General features: G+C 60.2%; 1 protein-coding gene across 1 annotated transcript; it reads right to left on the reverse strand.

Moving 5' to 3' along the window:
- Nucleotides 1–634: 634 nt before the first annotated feature.
- On the reverse strand, nucleotides 635–1,747 carry LOC137308674 (ecto-ADP-ribosyltransferase 5-like). The gene has a single exon (XM_067977256.1). It carries the CDS (start codon nucleotides 1,745–1,747, stop codon nucleotides 713–715), a length of 1,035 nt encoding a protein of 344 aa, XP_067833357.1. The 3' UTR covers nucleotides 635–712.
- Between the last annotated feature and the right edge of the window lie 14,614 nt (nucleotides 1,748–16,361).

The raw sequence follows: 16,361 nt of genomic DNA on the forward strand, positions 1-16,361 counted from the left end.
GCGGCGCTCCCTCAGTACTGACCCTCCGACAGTGCGGCGCTCCCTCAGTACCGACCCTCCGACAGTGCGGCGCTCCCTCAGTACTGACCCTCCGACAGTGCGGCCCTCCCTCAGTACTGACCCTCCGACAGTGCGGCGCTCCCTCAGTACCGACCCTCCGACAGTGCGGCGCTCCCTCAGTACCGACCCTCCGACAGTGCGGCCCTCCCTCAGTACTGACCCTCCGACAGTGCGGCGCTCCCTCAGTACTGACCCTCCGACAGTGCGGCCCTCCCTCAGTACCGACCCTCCGACAGTGCGGCCCTCCCTCAGTACTGACCCTCCGACAGTGTGGCCCTCCCTCAGTACTGACCCTCCGACAGTGCGGCCCTCCCTCAGTACTGACCCTCCGACAGTGCGGCCCTCCCTCAGTACCGACCCTCCGACAGTGCGGCGCTCCCTCAGTACTGACCCTCCGACAGTGCGGCCCTCCCTCAGTACTGACCCTCCGACAGTGCGGCGCTCCCTCAGTACTGACCCTCCGACAGTGCGGCCCTCCCTCAGTACCGACCCTCCGACAGTGCGGCCCTCCCTCAGTACCGACCCTCCCTCAGTACCGGCCCTCCCTCAGTGCCGTCTCGGGATCACTGGGACGTGAACCGAGGAACTTCTGACTCGGAGCCGCGAGTTACAAGCCGGGTTAGTCCGCTGGTTAGTTTGCACCGCAGGGCGGTCAGCAGCAGAGGGCGGAGAGGGGCAGGAGGAGGTAGAGGGCCCAGGGGACGGAGGGGCCAAAGGCCGCTGACCCCAGGTCAAGGGAGGTCAGGTAGAGGTCGACGCGGGGTCGTGACGCCAGCAGCGAGGTCCTGACCCTGTCCACCCGGAAGGCCTCGCAGGGGGGGATCAAGACCTCCCTCTCCTGGGGAAAGGGAGACAGTCGCTCGACCGAGGCCCCCTTGGCTGTGCGGATGTGGAACATGGTGCTGCCGGTTGGTCCCCAGGCAAAGCCCTCGGCCGCCTGCCTGCTGACCGAGGTGGAGGTGTAGCTCCCGAACTGGACCGTGGCTCCGACCTCTGCCCAGAAAGGCCTCGAAGCTCCCCGGTACACCACGCCCCGGACCTGCCCTCCCTCGGCCTCCCTCAGGCCCCGCAGGGCCGAAGCCAGGAGCTGGCGGAGCGCCCGGAATTCAGGGCATTGCCCAGGGCCCCCGGGCAGCCGGTAACATTGACGGGAGGCCTCGTTGAAACGGAGGTACAGCGGCCCCAGCGGGGGCGCGGGGAACTCCAGGGTGTAGCAGATGACGGCCACCGCCAGGTGGTCCCCAAGGCCCCCCGGGGCCCTCCTCCCCTCCTCCTTCATCCTCGCCCACTCCCGAGAGGCCTCCTCCCACGCCTCGTCCAGGGCCGGACTGCCCACGCGCTCCCTCTCCAAGAGTCCCATCCAGGGCGTCGGGTCCGCCTCCGTTTCTGGCTCCGCCGAGCAACCGGGCACCCTCCCCAGGCCGATCAGCTGGCCCGAGAAACGGCCGGGCCTTTCCCCCGAAGCATCCCTCGCCTCGGCCGGGCTGCGGTCAACTGGGGAGCAGGAGAAATAAGACTCATAATCATAGAATCGTACAAAGGTTGCAGCGCGGATGGAGGCCATTCGACCCATCGAGTCCGTGCTGGCTCTGCGCGAGAGCAGTCCAGTTGGTCCCACTCCCCCCGCCCTTTCCCCGCAGCCCTGCAAATTTTTATCGTCCTTATCTGGTTCCCTTTTGAAGGCCATGATTGAATCTGCCTCCACCTCCCCCTCGGGCAGTGCATTCCAGATCATAACCACTCGCTGGGGAAAAATGTTTTTCCTCATCTCACCTCTGGTTCTTTTGCCAATCACCTTAAATCTGTGTCCTCTGGTTCTTGACCCTTCCGCCAATGGGGACAGTCTCTCTCTATCTACTCTGTCTAGACCCTTCATGATTTTGAATACCTCGATCAAATCTCCTCTCGACCGTCTCTGTTCCAAGGAGAACAACCCCAGCTTCTCCAGTCTATCCTCGTAACTAAAGTCCCTCATCCCTGGAATCATTCTAGTAAATCTCCTCTGCACCCTCTCTAAGGCCTTCACATCCTTCCTAAAGTGCGGTGCCCAGAACTGGACACAATACTCCAGTTGTGGTCGAACCAGTGTTTTATAAAGGTTCATCATAACTTCCTTACTTTTGTACTCTATGCCTCTATTTATAAAGCCCAGGATCCCGTGTGCTTTTTTAACCACTTTCTCAACCTGCCCTGCCACCTTCAACAATTTGTGTACATATACCCCCAGGTCTCTCTGTTCCTGGACCCCTTTTAGAGTTGTGCCCTCTAGTTTATTTTGCCCCTCCTCGTTCTTCCGATTGAAATCTATCACTTCACACTTCTCTACATTAAATTTCATCTGCCACGTGTCCGCCCATTCCACCAGCCTGTCTATATCCTCTTGATGTCTATCACTGTCCCCCTCACTGTTCACTACACTTCCAAGTTTTGTGTCATCTGCACATTTTGAAATTGTGCCCTGTACACCCGAGTCCAAGTCATTAATATATATCAAGAAAAGCAGTGGTCCCAGCACCGACCCCTGGGGAACACCACTGTACACCTCCCTCCAGTCCGAAAAACAACCGTTCACCACTACTCTCTGTTTCCTGTCCCTTAACCAATTCTGTATCCATGTTGCCACTGTCCCCTTTATTCCATGGGTTTTAATCTTGATGATAAGCCTATCATGCGGCACTTTATCAAACACCTTTTGGAAGTCCATATACACCGCATCCACCGCATTGCCCTCATCGGCCCTCTCTGTTACCTCATCAAAAAACTCTATCATGTTAGTTAAACACGATTTGCCTTTAACAAATCCGTGCTGGCTTTCCCCAATCAATCCACACTCGTCCAAGTGACTGTTAATTCTGTCCCGGATTATCGTTTCTAAAAGTTTCCCCACCACTGAGGTTAAACTGACCGGCCTGCAGTTGCTGGGTTTATTCTCACACCCCAATCACAAAAGAACAGGAGCGTAAATCAGATTAAAATTCCCCACCGAGCCCCCTGAGGAGATATTCGGACAGGAGAGCAAAAGCTCGGGCAAAGAGGGAGGTTTTAAGGAGCGTCTTAAAGGAGGAGGGAGAGAGACGGAGAGGTTTAGGGAGGGAATTCCAGAGCTCAGGGCCCCAGGCAGCTGAAGGCACGGCCGCCAATGGTGGAGCGATGGGAATCGGGGGGGATGGACAAGAGGTCGGAATTGGAGGAGGGCAGAGATCTCGGAGGGTCAGAGGGGCCGGAGGAGGTTACAGAGATAGGGAGGGAGGGGGGGCGAGGGGCCATGGAGGGATTTGAACAGGAGGATGAGGAGAATTTTAAACTCGAGGTGTTCCCGGACCGGGACTCAATGTGGGTCCAGCGAGCACAGCGGGTGAGGGGTGAACGGGACTCGGTGTGAGTTAGGATACGGGGGCAGCAGATGAGCTGATGGTTACGGAGGGTGGGAGGTGGGAGACCGGCCAGGAGAGCATTGGGAATAGTCCAGTCTGGAGGTAACAAAAGCCACGGACGAGGGTTTCAGCAGCGGATGAGCTGAGGCAGGGGGCGGAGACGGACGATGTTACTGAGGGTGGGAGTAGGCGGTCTCGGTGATGGGGTGGAGACGGACGATGTTACTGAGGGTGGGAGTAGACGGTCTCGGTGATGGGGTGGAGACGGACGATGTTACTGAGGGTGGGAGTAGACGGTCTCGGTGATGGGGTGGAGACGGACGATGTTACTGAGGGTGGGAGTAGACGGTCTCGGTGATGGGGTGGAGACGGACGATGTTACTGAGGGTGGGAGTAGACGGTCTCGGTGATGGGGTGGAGACGGACGATGTTACTGAGGGTGGGAGTAGACGGTCTCGGTGATGGGGTGGAGACGGACGATGTTACTGAGGGTGGGAGTAGACGGTCTCGGTGATGGGGTGGAGACGGACGATGTTACTGAGGGTGGGAGTAGGTGGTCTCGGTGATGGGGTGGAGACGGACGATGTTACTGAGGGTGGGAGTAGGCGGTCTCGGTGATGGGGTGGAGACGGACGATGTTACTGAGGGTGGGAGTAGACGGTCTCGGTGATGGGGTGGAGACGGGCGATGTTACTGAGGGTGGGAGTAGACGGTCTCGGTGATGGGGTGGAGACGGACGATGTTACTGAGGGTGGGAGTCGGCGGTCTCGGTGATGGGGCGGAGACGGACGATGTTACTGAGGGTGGGAGTAGGCGGTCTCGGTGATGGGGTGGAGACGGACGATGTTACTGAGGGTGGGAGTAGGCGGTCTCGGTGATGGGGTGGAGACGGACGATGTTACTGAGGGTGGGAGTAGACGGTCTCGGTGATGGGGTGGAGACGGGCGATGTTACTGAGGGTGGGAGTAGACGGTCTCGGTGATGGGGTGGAGACGGACGATGTTACTGAGGGTGGGAGTAGGCGGTCTCGGTGATGGGGTGGAGACGGACGATGTTACTGAGGGTGGGAGTAGACGGTCTCGGTGATGAGGTGGAGACGGACGATGTTACTGAGGGTGGGAGTAGACGGTCTCGGTGATGGGGTGGAGACGGACGATGTTACTGAGGGTGGGAGTAGGCGGTCTCGGTGATGGGGTGGAGACGGACGATGTTACTGAGGGTGGGAGTAGGCGGTCTCGGTGATGGGGCGGAGACGGACGATGTTACTGAGGGTGGGAGTAGACGGTCTCGGTGATGGGGTGGAGACGGACGATGTTACTGAGGGTGGGAGTAGGCGGTCTCGGTGATGGGGTGGAGACGGACGATGTTACTGAGGGTGGGAGTAGACGGTCTCGGTGATGGGGTGGAGACGGACGATGTTACTGAGGGTGGGAGTAGACGGTCTCGGTGATGGGGTGGAGACGGACGATGTTACTGAGGGTGGGAGTAGGCGGTCTCGGTGATGGGATGGAGACGGACGATGTTACTGAGGGTGGGAGTAGACGGTCTCGGTGATGGGGCGGAGACGGACGATGTTACTGAGGGTGGGAGTAGGCGGTCTCGGTGATGGGATGGAGACGGACGATGTTACTGAGGGTGGGAGTAGACGGTCTCGGTGATGGGGCGGAGACGGACGATGTTACTGAGGGTGGGAGTAGGCGGTCTCGGTGATGGGGTGGTGACGGACGATGTTACTGAGGGTGGGAGTAGACGGTCTCGGTGATGGGGTGGAGACGGGCGATGTTACTGAGGGTGGGAGTAGGCGGTCTCGGTGATGGGGTGGAGACGGACGATGTTACTGAGGGTGGGAGTAGACGGTCTCGGTGATGGGGGGGAGACGGACGATGTTACTGAGGGTGGGAGTAGGCGGTCTCGGTGATGGGGTGGAGACGGGCGATGTTACTGAGGGTGGGAGTAGACGGTCTCGGTGATGGGGTGGAGACGGACGATGTTACTGAGGGTGGGAGTAGACGGTCTCGGTGATGGGGTGGAGACGGACGATGTTACTGAGGGTGGGAGTAGACGGTCTCGGTGATGGGGTGGAGACGGACGATGTTACTGAGGGTGGGAGTAGACGGTCTCGGTGATGGGGTGGAGACGGACGATGTTACTGAGGGTGGGAGTAGGTGGTCTCGGTGATGGGGTGGAGACGGACGATGTTACTGAGGGTGGGAGTAGGTGGTCTCGGTGATGGGGTGGAGACGGACGATGTTACTGAGGGTGGGAGTAGGTGGTCTCGGTGATGGGGTGGAGACGGACGATGTTACTGAGGGTGGGAGTAGGCGGTCTCGGTGATGGGGTGGAGACGGACGATGTTACTGAGGGTGGGAGTAGACGGTCTCGGTGATGGGGTGGAGACGGACGATGTTACTGAGGGTGGGAGTAGGCGGTCTCGGTGATGGGGTGGAGACGGACGATGTTACTGAGGGTGGGAGTAGGTGGTCTCGGTGATGGGGTGGAGACGGACGATGTTACTGAGGGTGGGAGTAGACGGTCTCGGTGATGGGGTGGAGACGGACGATGTTACTGAGGGTGGGAGTAGACGGTCTCGGTGATGGGGTGGAGACGGACGATGTTACTGAGGGTGGGAGTAGGCGGTCTCGGTGATGGGGTGGAGACGGGCGATGTTACTGAGGGTGGGAGTTGGTGGTCTCGGTGATGGGGTGGAGACGGACGATGTTACTGAGGGTGGGAGTAGACGGTCTCGGTGATGGGGTGGAGACGGACGATGTTACTGAGGGTGGGAGTAGACGGTCTCGGTGATGGGGTGGAGACGGACGATGTTACTGAGGGTGGGAGTAGACGGTCTCGGTGATGGGGTGGAGACGGACGATGTTACTGAGGGTGGGAGTAGACGGTCTCGGTGATGGGGTGGAGACGGACGATGTTACTGAGGGTGGGAGTAGGCGGTCTCGGTGATGGAGCGGAGACGGACGATGTTACTGAGGGTGGGAGTAGGCGGTCTCGGTGATGGGGTGGAGACGGACGATGTTACTGAGGGTGGGAGTAGACGGTCTCGGTGATGGGGTGGAGACGGACGATGTTACTGAGGGTGGGAGTAGACGGTCTCGGTGATGGGGTGGAGACGGACGATGTTACTGAGGGTGGGAGTAGACGGTCTCGGTGATGGGGTGGAGACGGACGATGTTACTGAGGGTGGGAGTAGGCGGTCTCGGTGATGGGGGTGGAGACGGACGATGTTACTGAGGGTGGGAGTAGGCGGTCTCGGTGATGGGGTGGAGACGGACGATGTTACTGAGGGTGGGAGTAGACGGTCTCGGTGATGGGGTGGAGACGGACGATGTTACTGAGGGTGGGAGTAGGCGGTCTCGGTGATGGGGCGGAGACGGGCGATGTTACTGAGGGTGGGAGTAGGCGGTCTCGGTGATGGGGCGGAGACGGGCGATGTTACTGAGGGTGGGAGTAGACGGTCTCGGTGATGGGGTGGAGACGGACGATGTTACTGAGGGTGGGAGTAGACGGTCTCGGTGATGGGGTGGAGACAGACGATGTTACTGAGGGTGGGAGTAGGCGGTCTCGGTGATGGGGTGGAGACGGACGATGTTACTGAGGGTGGGAGTAGGCGGTCTCGGTGATGGGGTGGAGACGGACGATGTTACTGAGGGTGGGAGTAGACGGTCTCGGTGATGGGGTGGAGACGGACGATGTTACTGAGGGTGGGAGTAGACGGTCTCGGTGATGGGGTGGAGACGGACGATGTTACTGAGGGTGGGAGTCGGCGGTCTCGGTGATGGGGTGGAGACGGACGATGTTACTGAGGGTGGGAGTAGGCGGTCTCGGTGATGGGGTGGAGACGGACGATGTTACTGAGGGTGGGAGTAGGCGGTCTCGGTGATGGGGTGGAGACGGACGATGTTACTGAGGGTGGGAGTAGGCGGTCTCGGTGATGGGGTGGAGACGGACGATGTTACTGAGGGTGGGAGTAGACGGTCTCGGTGATGGGGTGGAGACGGACGATGTTACTGAGGGTGGGAGTAGACGGTCTCGGTGATGGGGTGGAGACGGACGATGTTACTGAGGGTGGGAGTAGACGGTCTCGGTGATGGGGTGGAGACGGACGATGTTACTGAGGGTGGGAGTAGACGGTCTCGGTGATGGGGGGAGACGGACGATGTTACTGAGGGTGGGAGTAGACGGTCTCGGTGATGGGGTGGAGACGGACGATGTTACTGAGGGTGGGAGTAGACGGTCTCGGTGATGGGGTGGAGACGGACGATGTTACTGAGGGTGGGAGTAGGCGGTCTCGGTGATGGGGTGGAGACGGACGATGTTACTGAGGGTGGGAGTAGACGGTCTCGGTGATGGGGTGGAGACGGACGATGTTACTGAGGGTGGGAGTAGGCGGTCTCGGTGATGGGGTGGAGACGGACGATGTTACTGAGGGTGGGAGTAGACGGTCTCGGTGATGGGGTGGAGACGGACGATGTTACTGAGGGTGGGAGTAGGCGGTCTCGGTGATGGGGTGGAGACGGACGATGTTACTGAGGGTGGGAGTAGACGGTCTCGGTGATGGGGGGAGACGGACGATGTTACTGAGGGTGGGAGTAGGTGGTCTCGGTGATGGGGCGGAGACGGACGATGTTACTGAGGGTGGGAGTAGGCGGTCTCGGTGATGGGGTGGAGACGGACGATGTTACTGAGGGTGGGAGTAGACGGTCTCGGTGATGGGGTGGAGACGGACGATGTTACTGAGGGTGGGAGTAGGCGGTCACGGTGATGGGGTGGAGACGGACGATGTTCCTGAGGGTGGGAGTAGACGGTCTCGGTGATGGGGGGAGACGGGCGATGTTACTGAGGGTGGGAGTAGACGGTCTCGGTGATGGGGTGGAGACGGACGATGTTACTGAGGGTGGGAGTAGACAGTCTCGGTGATGGGGGTGGAGACGGACGATCTTACTGAGGGTGGGAGTAGACGGTCTCGGTGATGGGGTGGAGACGGACGATGTTACTGAGGGTGGGAGTAGTCGGTCTCGGTGATGGGGTGGAGACGGACGATGTTACTGAGGGTGGGAGTAGACGGTCTCGGTGATGGGGTGGAGACGGACGATGTTACTGAGGGTGGGAGTAGACGGTCTCGGTGATGGGGTGGAGACGGACGATGTTACTGAGGGTGGGAGTAGTCGGTCTCGGTGATGGGGTGGAGACGGACGATGTTACTGAGGGTGGGAGTAGACGGTCTCGGTGATGGGTGGAGACGGACGATGTTACTGAGGGTGGGAGTAGACGGTCTCGGTGATGGGGTGGAGACGGACGATGTTACTGAGGGTGGGAGTAGACGGTCTCGGTGATGGGGGGAGACGGACGATGTTACTGAGGGTGGGAGTAGGCGGTCTCGGTGATGGGGTGGAGACGGACGATGTTACTGAGGGTGGGAGTAGGTGGTCTCGGTGATGGGGTGGAGACGGACGATGTTACTGAGGGTGGGAGTAGGCGGTCTCGGTGATGGGGTGGAGACGGACGATGTTACTGAGGGTGGGAGTAGACGGTCTCGGTGATGGGGTGGAGACGGACGATGTTACTGAGGGTGGGAGTAGGCGGTCTCGGTGATGGGGTGGAGACGGACGATGTTACTGAGGGTGGGAGTAGACGGTCTCGGTGATGGGGTGGAGACGGACGATGTTACTGAGGGTGGGAGTAGGTGGTCTCGGTGATGGGGTGGAGACGGACGATGTTACTGAGGGTGGGAGTAGGCGGTCTCGGTGATGGGGTGGAGACGGACGATGTTACTGAGGGTGGGAGTAGACGGTCTCGGTGATGGGGGTGGAGACGGACGATGTTACTGAGGGTGGGAGTAGACGGTCTCGGTGATGGGGCGGAGACGGGCGATGTTACTGAGGGTGGGAGTAGACGGTCTCGGTGATGGGGTGGAGACGGACGATGTTACTGAGGGTGGGAGTAGACGGTCTCGGTGATGGGGGGGAGACGGACGATGTTACTGAGGGTGGGAGTAGACGGTCTCGGTGATGGGGTGGAGACGGACGATGTTACTGAGGGTGGGAGTAGACGGTCTCGGTGATGGGGTGGAGACGGACGATGTTACTGAGGGTGGGAGTAGACGGTCTCGGTGATGGGGTGGAGACGGACGATGTTACTGAGGGTGGGAGTAGGCGGTCTCGGTGATGGGGCGGAGACGGACGATGTTACTGAGGGTGGGAGTAGGCGGTCTCGGTGATGGGGTGGAGACGGACGATGTTACTGAGGGTGGGAGTAGACGGTCTCGGTGATGGGGTGGAGACGGACGATGTTACTGAGGGTGGGAGTAGACGGTCTCGGTGATGGGGTGGAGACGGACGATGTTACTGAGGGTGGGAGTAGACGGTCTCGGTGATGGGGCGGAGACGGACGATGTTACTGAGGGTGGGAGTAGGCGGTCTCGGTGATGGGGTGGAGACGGACGATGTTACTGAGGGTGGGAGTAGGTGGTCTCGGTGATGAGGTGGAGACGGACGATGTTACTGAGGGTGGGAGTCGGCGGTCTCGGTGATGGGGTGGAGACGGACGATGTTACTGAGGGTGGGAGTAGACGGTCTCGGTGATGGGGTGGAGACGGGCGATGTTACTGAGGGTGGGAGTAGACGGTCTCGGTGATGGGGTGGAGACGGACGATGTTACTGAGGGTGGGAGTAGGTGGTCTCGGTGATGGGGTGGAGACGGACGATGTTACTGAGCGTGGGAGTAGACGGTCTCGGTGATGGGGTGGAGACGGACGATGTTACTGAGGGTGGGAGTAGGTGGTCTCGGTGATGGGGTGGAGACGGACGATGTTACTGAGGGTGGGAGTAGACGGTCTCGGTGATGGGGTGGAGATGGACGATGTTACTGAGGGTGGGAGTAGGCGGTCTCGGTGATGGGGCGGAGACGGACGATGTTACTGAGGGTGGGAGTAGACGGTCTCGGTGATGGGGGCGGAGACGGACGATGTTACTGAGCGTGGGAGTAGACGGTCTCGGTGATGGGGTGGAGACGGGCGATGTTACTGAGGGTGGGAGGAGGCGGTCTCGGTGATGGGGTGGAGACGGACGATGTTACTGAGGGTGGGAGTAGGCGGTCTCGGTGATGGGGTGGAGACGGACGATGTTACTGAGGGTGGGAGTAGGTGGTCTCGGTGATGGGGTGGAGACGGACGATGTTACTGAGGGTGGGAGTAGACGGTCTCGGTGATGGGGTGGAGACGGACGATGTTACTGAGGGTGGGAGTAGGCGGTCTCGGTGATGGGGTGGAGACGGACGATGTTACTGAGGGTGGGAGTAGGTGGTCTCGGTGATGGGGTGGAGACGGACGATGTTACTGAGGGTGGGAGTAGACGGTCTCGGTGATGGGGTGGAGACGGACGATGTTACTGAGCGTGGGAGTAGACGGTCTCGGTGATGGGGTGGAGACGGACGATGTTACTGAGGGTGGGAGTAGACGGTCTCGGTGATGGGGTGGAGACGGACGATGTTACTGAGGGTGGGAGTAGGCGGTCTCGGTGATGGGGGTGGAGACGGACGATGTTACTGAGGGTGGGAGTAGGCGGTCTCGGTGATGGGGTGGTGACGGACGATGTTACTGAGGGTGGGAGTAGGCGGTCTCGGTGATGGGGTGGAGACGGACGATGTTACTGAGGGTGGGAGTAGACGGTCTCGGTGATGGGGTGGAGACGGACGATGTTACTGAGGGTGGGAGTAGACGGTCTCGGTGATGGGGTGGAGACGGACGATGTTACTGAGGGTGGGAGTAGGCGGTCTCGGTGATGGGGGTGGAGACGGACGATGTTACTGAGGGTGGGAGTAGGCGGTCTCGGTGATGGGGTGGTGACGGACGATGTTACTGAGGGTGGGAGTAGACGGTCTCGGTGATGGGGTGGAGACGGACGATGTTACTGAGGGTGGGAGTAGACGGTCTCGGTGATGGGGTGGAGACGGACGATGTTACTGAGGGTGGGAGTAGACGGTCTCGGTGATGGGGTGGAGACGGACGATGTTACTGAGGGTGGGAGTAGGTGGTCTCGGTGATGGGGTGGAGACGGACGATGTTACTGAGGGTGGGAGTAGACGGTCTCGGTGATGGGGTGGAGACGGACGATGTTACTGAGGGTGGGAGTAGGCGGTCTCGGTGATGGGGTGGAGACGGACGATGTTACTGAGGGTGGGAGTAGACGGTCTCGGTGATGGGGCGGAGACGGGCGATGTTACTGAGGGTGGGAGTAGGCGGTCTCGGTGATGGGGTGGAGACGGACGATGTTACTGAGGGTGGGAGTAGGCGGTCTCGGTGATGGGGTGGAGACGGACGATGTTACTGAGGGTGGGAGTAGACGGTCTCGGTGATGGGGTGGAGACGGACGATGTTACTGAGGGTGGGAGTAGACGGTCTCGGTGATGGGCGGAGACGGACGATGTTACTGAGGGTGGGAGTAGGCGGTCTCGGTGATGGGGCGGAGACGGGCGATGTTACTGAGGGTGGGAGTAGACGGTCTCGGTGATGGGGGGAGACGGGCGATGTTACTGAGGGTGGGAGTAGGCGGTCTCGGTGATGGGGTGGAGACGGACGATGTTACTGAGGGTGGGAGTAGACGGTCTCGGTGATGGGGCGGAGACGGACGATGTTACTGAGGGTGGGAGTAGGCGGTCTCGGTGATGGGGTGGAGACGGGCGATGTTACTGAGGGTGGGAGTAGACGGTCTCGGTGATGGGGTGGAGACGGACGATGTTACTGAGGGTGGGAGTAGGCGGTCTCGGTGATGGGGTGGAGACGGACGATGTTACTGAGGGTGGGAGTAGACGGTCTCGGTGATGGGGTGGAGACGGACGATGTTACTGAGGGTGGGAGTAGACGGTCTCGGTGATGGGGTGGAGACGGACGATGTTACTGAGGGTGGGAGTAGGTGGTCTCGGTGATGGGGTGGAGACGGACGATGTTACTGAGGGTGGGAGTAGACGGTCTCGGTGATGGGCGGAGACGGACGATGTTACTGAGGGTGGGAGTAGACGGTCTCGGTGATGGGGTGGAGACGGACGATGTTACTGAGGGTGGGAGTAGACGGTCTCGGTGATGGGGTGGCAGACGGACGATGTTACTGAGGGTGGGAGTAGACGGTCTCGGTGATGGGGTGGAGACGGACGATGTTACTGAGGGTGGGAGTAGGCGGTCTCGGTGATGGGGGTGGAGACGGACGATGTTACTGAGGGTGGGAGTAGACGGTCTCGGTGATGGGGTGGAGACGGACGATGTTACTGAGGGTGGGAGTAGGCGGTCTCGGTGATGGGGTGGAGACGGACGATGTTACTGAGGGTGGGAGTAGACGGTCTCGGTGATGGGGTGGAGACGGACGATGTTACTGAGGGTGGGAGTAGGTCGGTCTCGGTGATGGGGTGGAGACGGACGATGTTACTGAGGGTGGGAGTAGCCGGTCTCGGTGATGGGGTGGAGACGGACGATGTTACTGAGGGTGGGAGTAGACGGTCTCGGTGATGGGGTGGAGACGGACGATGTTACTGAGGGTGGGAGTAGGCGGTCTCGGTGATGGGGTGGAGACGGACGATGTTACTGAGGGTGGGAGTAGGCGGTCTCGGTGATGGGGTGGAGACGGACGATGTTACTGAGGGTGGGAGTAGACGGTCTCGGTGATGGGGTGGAGACGGACGATGTTACTGAGGGTGGGAGTAGGCGGTCTCGGTGATGGGGTGGAGACGGACGATGTTACTGAGGGTGGGAGTAGACGGTCTCGGTGATGGGGTGGAGACGGACGATGTTACTGAGGGTGGGAGTAGACGGTCTCGGTGATGGGGTGGAGACGGACGATGTTACTGAGGGTGGGAGTAGGTCGGTCTCGGTGATGGGGTGGAGACGGACGATGTTACTGAGGGTGGGAGTAGGCGGTCTCGGTGATGGGGTGGAGACGGACGATGTTACTGAGGGTGGGAGTAGACGGTCTCGGTGATGGGGTGGAGACGGACGATGTTACTGAGGGTGGGAGTAGACGGTCTCGGTGATGGGGTGGAGACGGACGATGTTACTGAGGGTGGGAGTAGGCGGTCTCGGTGATGGGGTGGAGACGGACGATGTTACTGAGGGTGGGAGTAGACGGTCTCGGTGATGGGGTGGAGACGGACGATGTTACTGAGGGTGGGAGTAGACGGTCTCGGTGATGGGGTGGAGACGGACGATGTTACTGAGGGTGGGAGTAGACGGTCTCGGTGATGGGGTGGAGACGGACGATGTTACTGAGGGTGGGAGTAGGCGGTCTCGGTGATGGGGTGGAGACGGACGATGTTACTGAGGGTGGGAGTAGGCGGTCTCGGTGATGGGGTGGAGACGGACGATGTTACTGAGGGTGGGAGTAGACGGTCTCGGTGATGGGGTGGAGACGGGCGATGTTACTGAGGGTGGGAGTCGGCGGTCTCGGTGATGGGGTGGAGACGGACGATGTTACTGAGGGTGGGAGTAGACGGTCTCGGTGATGGGGTGGAGACGGACGATGTTACTGAGGGTGGGAGTAGGTGGTCTCGGTGATGGGGTGGAGACGGACGATGTTACTGAGGGTGGGAGTAGGCGGTCTCGGTGATGGGGTGGAGACGGACGATGTTACTGAGGGTGGGAGTGGGCGGTCTCGGTGATGGGGTGGAGAGATGGGGTGGAGACGGACGATGTTACTGAGGGTGGGAGTAGGCGGTCTCGGTGATGGGGTGGAGACGGACGATGTTACTGAGGGTGGGAGTAGGCGGTCTCGGTGATGGGGTGGAGACGGACGATGTTACTGAGGGTGGGAGTAGGCGGTCTCGGTGATGGGGTGGAGACGGACGATGTTACTGAGGGTGGGAGTAGACGGTCTCGGTGATGGGGTGGAGACGGACGATGTTACTGAGGGTGGGAGTAGACGGTCTCGGTGATGGGGTGGAGACGGACGATGTTACTGAGGGTGGGAGTAGGCGGTCTCGGTGATGGGGTGGAGACGGACGATGTTACTGAGGGTGGGAGTAGACGGTCTCGGTGATGGGGTGGAGACGGACGATGTTACTGAGGGTGGGAGTAGACGGTCTCGGTGATGGGGTGGAGACGGACGATGTTACTGAGGGTGGGAGTAGACGGTCTCGGTGATGGGGGGAGACGGACGATGTTACTGAGGGTGGGAGTAGACGGTCTCGGTGATGGGGTGGAGACGGACGATGTTACTGAGGGTGGGAGTAGACGGTCTCGGTGATGGGGGGAGACGGACGATGTTACTGAGGGTGGGAGTAGGACGGTCTCGGTGATGGGGCGGAGACGGACGATGTTACTGAGGGTGGGAGTAGACGGTCTCGGTGATGGGGTGGAGACGGACGATGTTACTGAGGGTGGGAGTAGGCGGTCTCGGTGATGGGGTGGAGACGGACGATGTTACTGAGGGTGGGAGTAGGCGGTCTCGGTGATGGGGTGGAGACGGGCGATGTTACTGAGGGTGGGAGTAGACGGTCTCGGTGATGGGGCGGAGACGGACGATGTTACTGAGGGTGGGAGTAGACGGTCTCGGTGATGGGGTGGAGACGGACGATGTTACTGAGGGTGGGAGTAGACGGTCTCGGTGATGGGGTGGAGACGGACGATGTTACTGAGGGTGGGAGTAGGCGGTCTCGGTGATGGGGTGGAGACGGACGATGTTACTGAGGGTGGGAGTAGGCGGTCTCGGTGATGGGGTGGAGACGGACGATGTTACTGAGGGTGGGAGTAGACGGTCTCGGTGATGGGGTGGAGACGGACGATGTTACTGAGGGTGGGAGTAGACGGTCTCGGTGATGGGGTGGAGACGGACGATGTTACTGAGGGTGGGAGTAGACGGTCTCGGTGATGGGGTGGAGACGGACGATGTTACTGAGGGTGGGAGTAGACGGTCTCGGTGATGGGGTGGAGACGGACGATGTTACTGAGGGTGGGAGTAGACGGTCTCGGTGATGGGGTGGAGACGGACGATGTTACTGAGGGTGGGAGTAGGCGGTCTCGGTGATGGGGTGGAGACGGACGATGTTACTGAGGGTGGGAGTAGGCGGTCTCGGTGATGGGGTGGAGACGGACGATGTTACTGAGGGTGGGAGTAGACGGTCTCGGTGATGGGGTGGAGACGGACGATGTTACTGAGGGTGGGAGTAGGCGGTCTCGGTGATGGGGTGGAGACGGACGATGTTACTGAGGGTGGGAGTAGGCGGTCTCGGTGATGGGGTGGAGACGGACGATGTTACTGAGGGTGGGAGTAGACGGTCTCGGTGATGGGGTGGAGACGGACGATGTTACTGAGGGTGGGAGTAGGCGGTCTCGGTGATGGGGTGGAGACGGACGATGTTACTGAGGGTGGGAGTAGGACGGTCTCGGTGATGGGGTGGAGACGGACGATGTTACTGAGGGTGGGAGTAGACGGTCTCGGTGATGGGGTGGAGACGGACGATGTTACTGAGGGTGGGAGTAGACGGTCTCGGTGATGGGGTGGAGACGGACGATGTTACTGAGGGTGGGAGTAGGCGGTCTCGGTGATGGGGTGAGACGGACGATGTTACTGAGGGTGGGAGTAGACGGTCTCGGTGATGGGGTGGAGACGGACGATGTTACTGAGGGTGGGAGTAGACGGTCTCGGTGATGGGGTGGAGACGGACGATGTTACTGAGGGTGGGAGTAGACGGTCTCGGTGATGGGGTGGAGACGGACGATGTTACTGAGGGTGGGAGTAGACGGTCTCGGTGATGGGGTGGAGACGGACGATGTTACTGAGGGTGGGAGTAGGCGGTCTCGGTGATGGGGTGGAGACGGACGATGTTACTGAGGGTGGGAGTAGACGGTCTCGGTGATGGGGTGGAGACGGACGATGTTACTGAGGGTGGGAGTAGGCGGTCTCGGTGATGGGGTGGAGACGGACGATGTTA

This window comes from Heptranchias perlo, unplaced genomic scaffold (assembly GCF_035084215.1).
Source record: "Heptranchias perlo isolate sHepPer1 unplaced genomic scaffold, sHepPer1.hap1 HAP1_SCAFFOLD_1369, whole genome shotgun sequence".
NCBI lineage: Eukaryota > Metazoa > Chordata > Chondrichthyes > Hexanchiformes > Hexanchidae > Heptranchias > Heptranchias perlo.

Excerpts from the sequence above, each read along its gene's own strand:
- LOC137308674 (XM_067977256.1), bottom strand. The coding sequence starts at position 1,747 with ATGGCCTTCAAAAGGGAACCAGATAAGGACGATAAAAATTTGCAGGGC.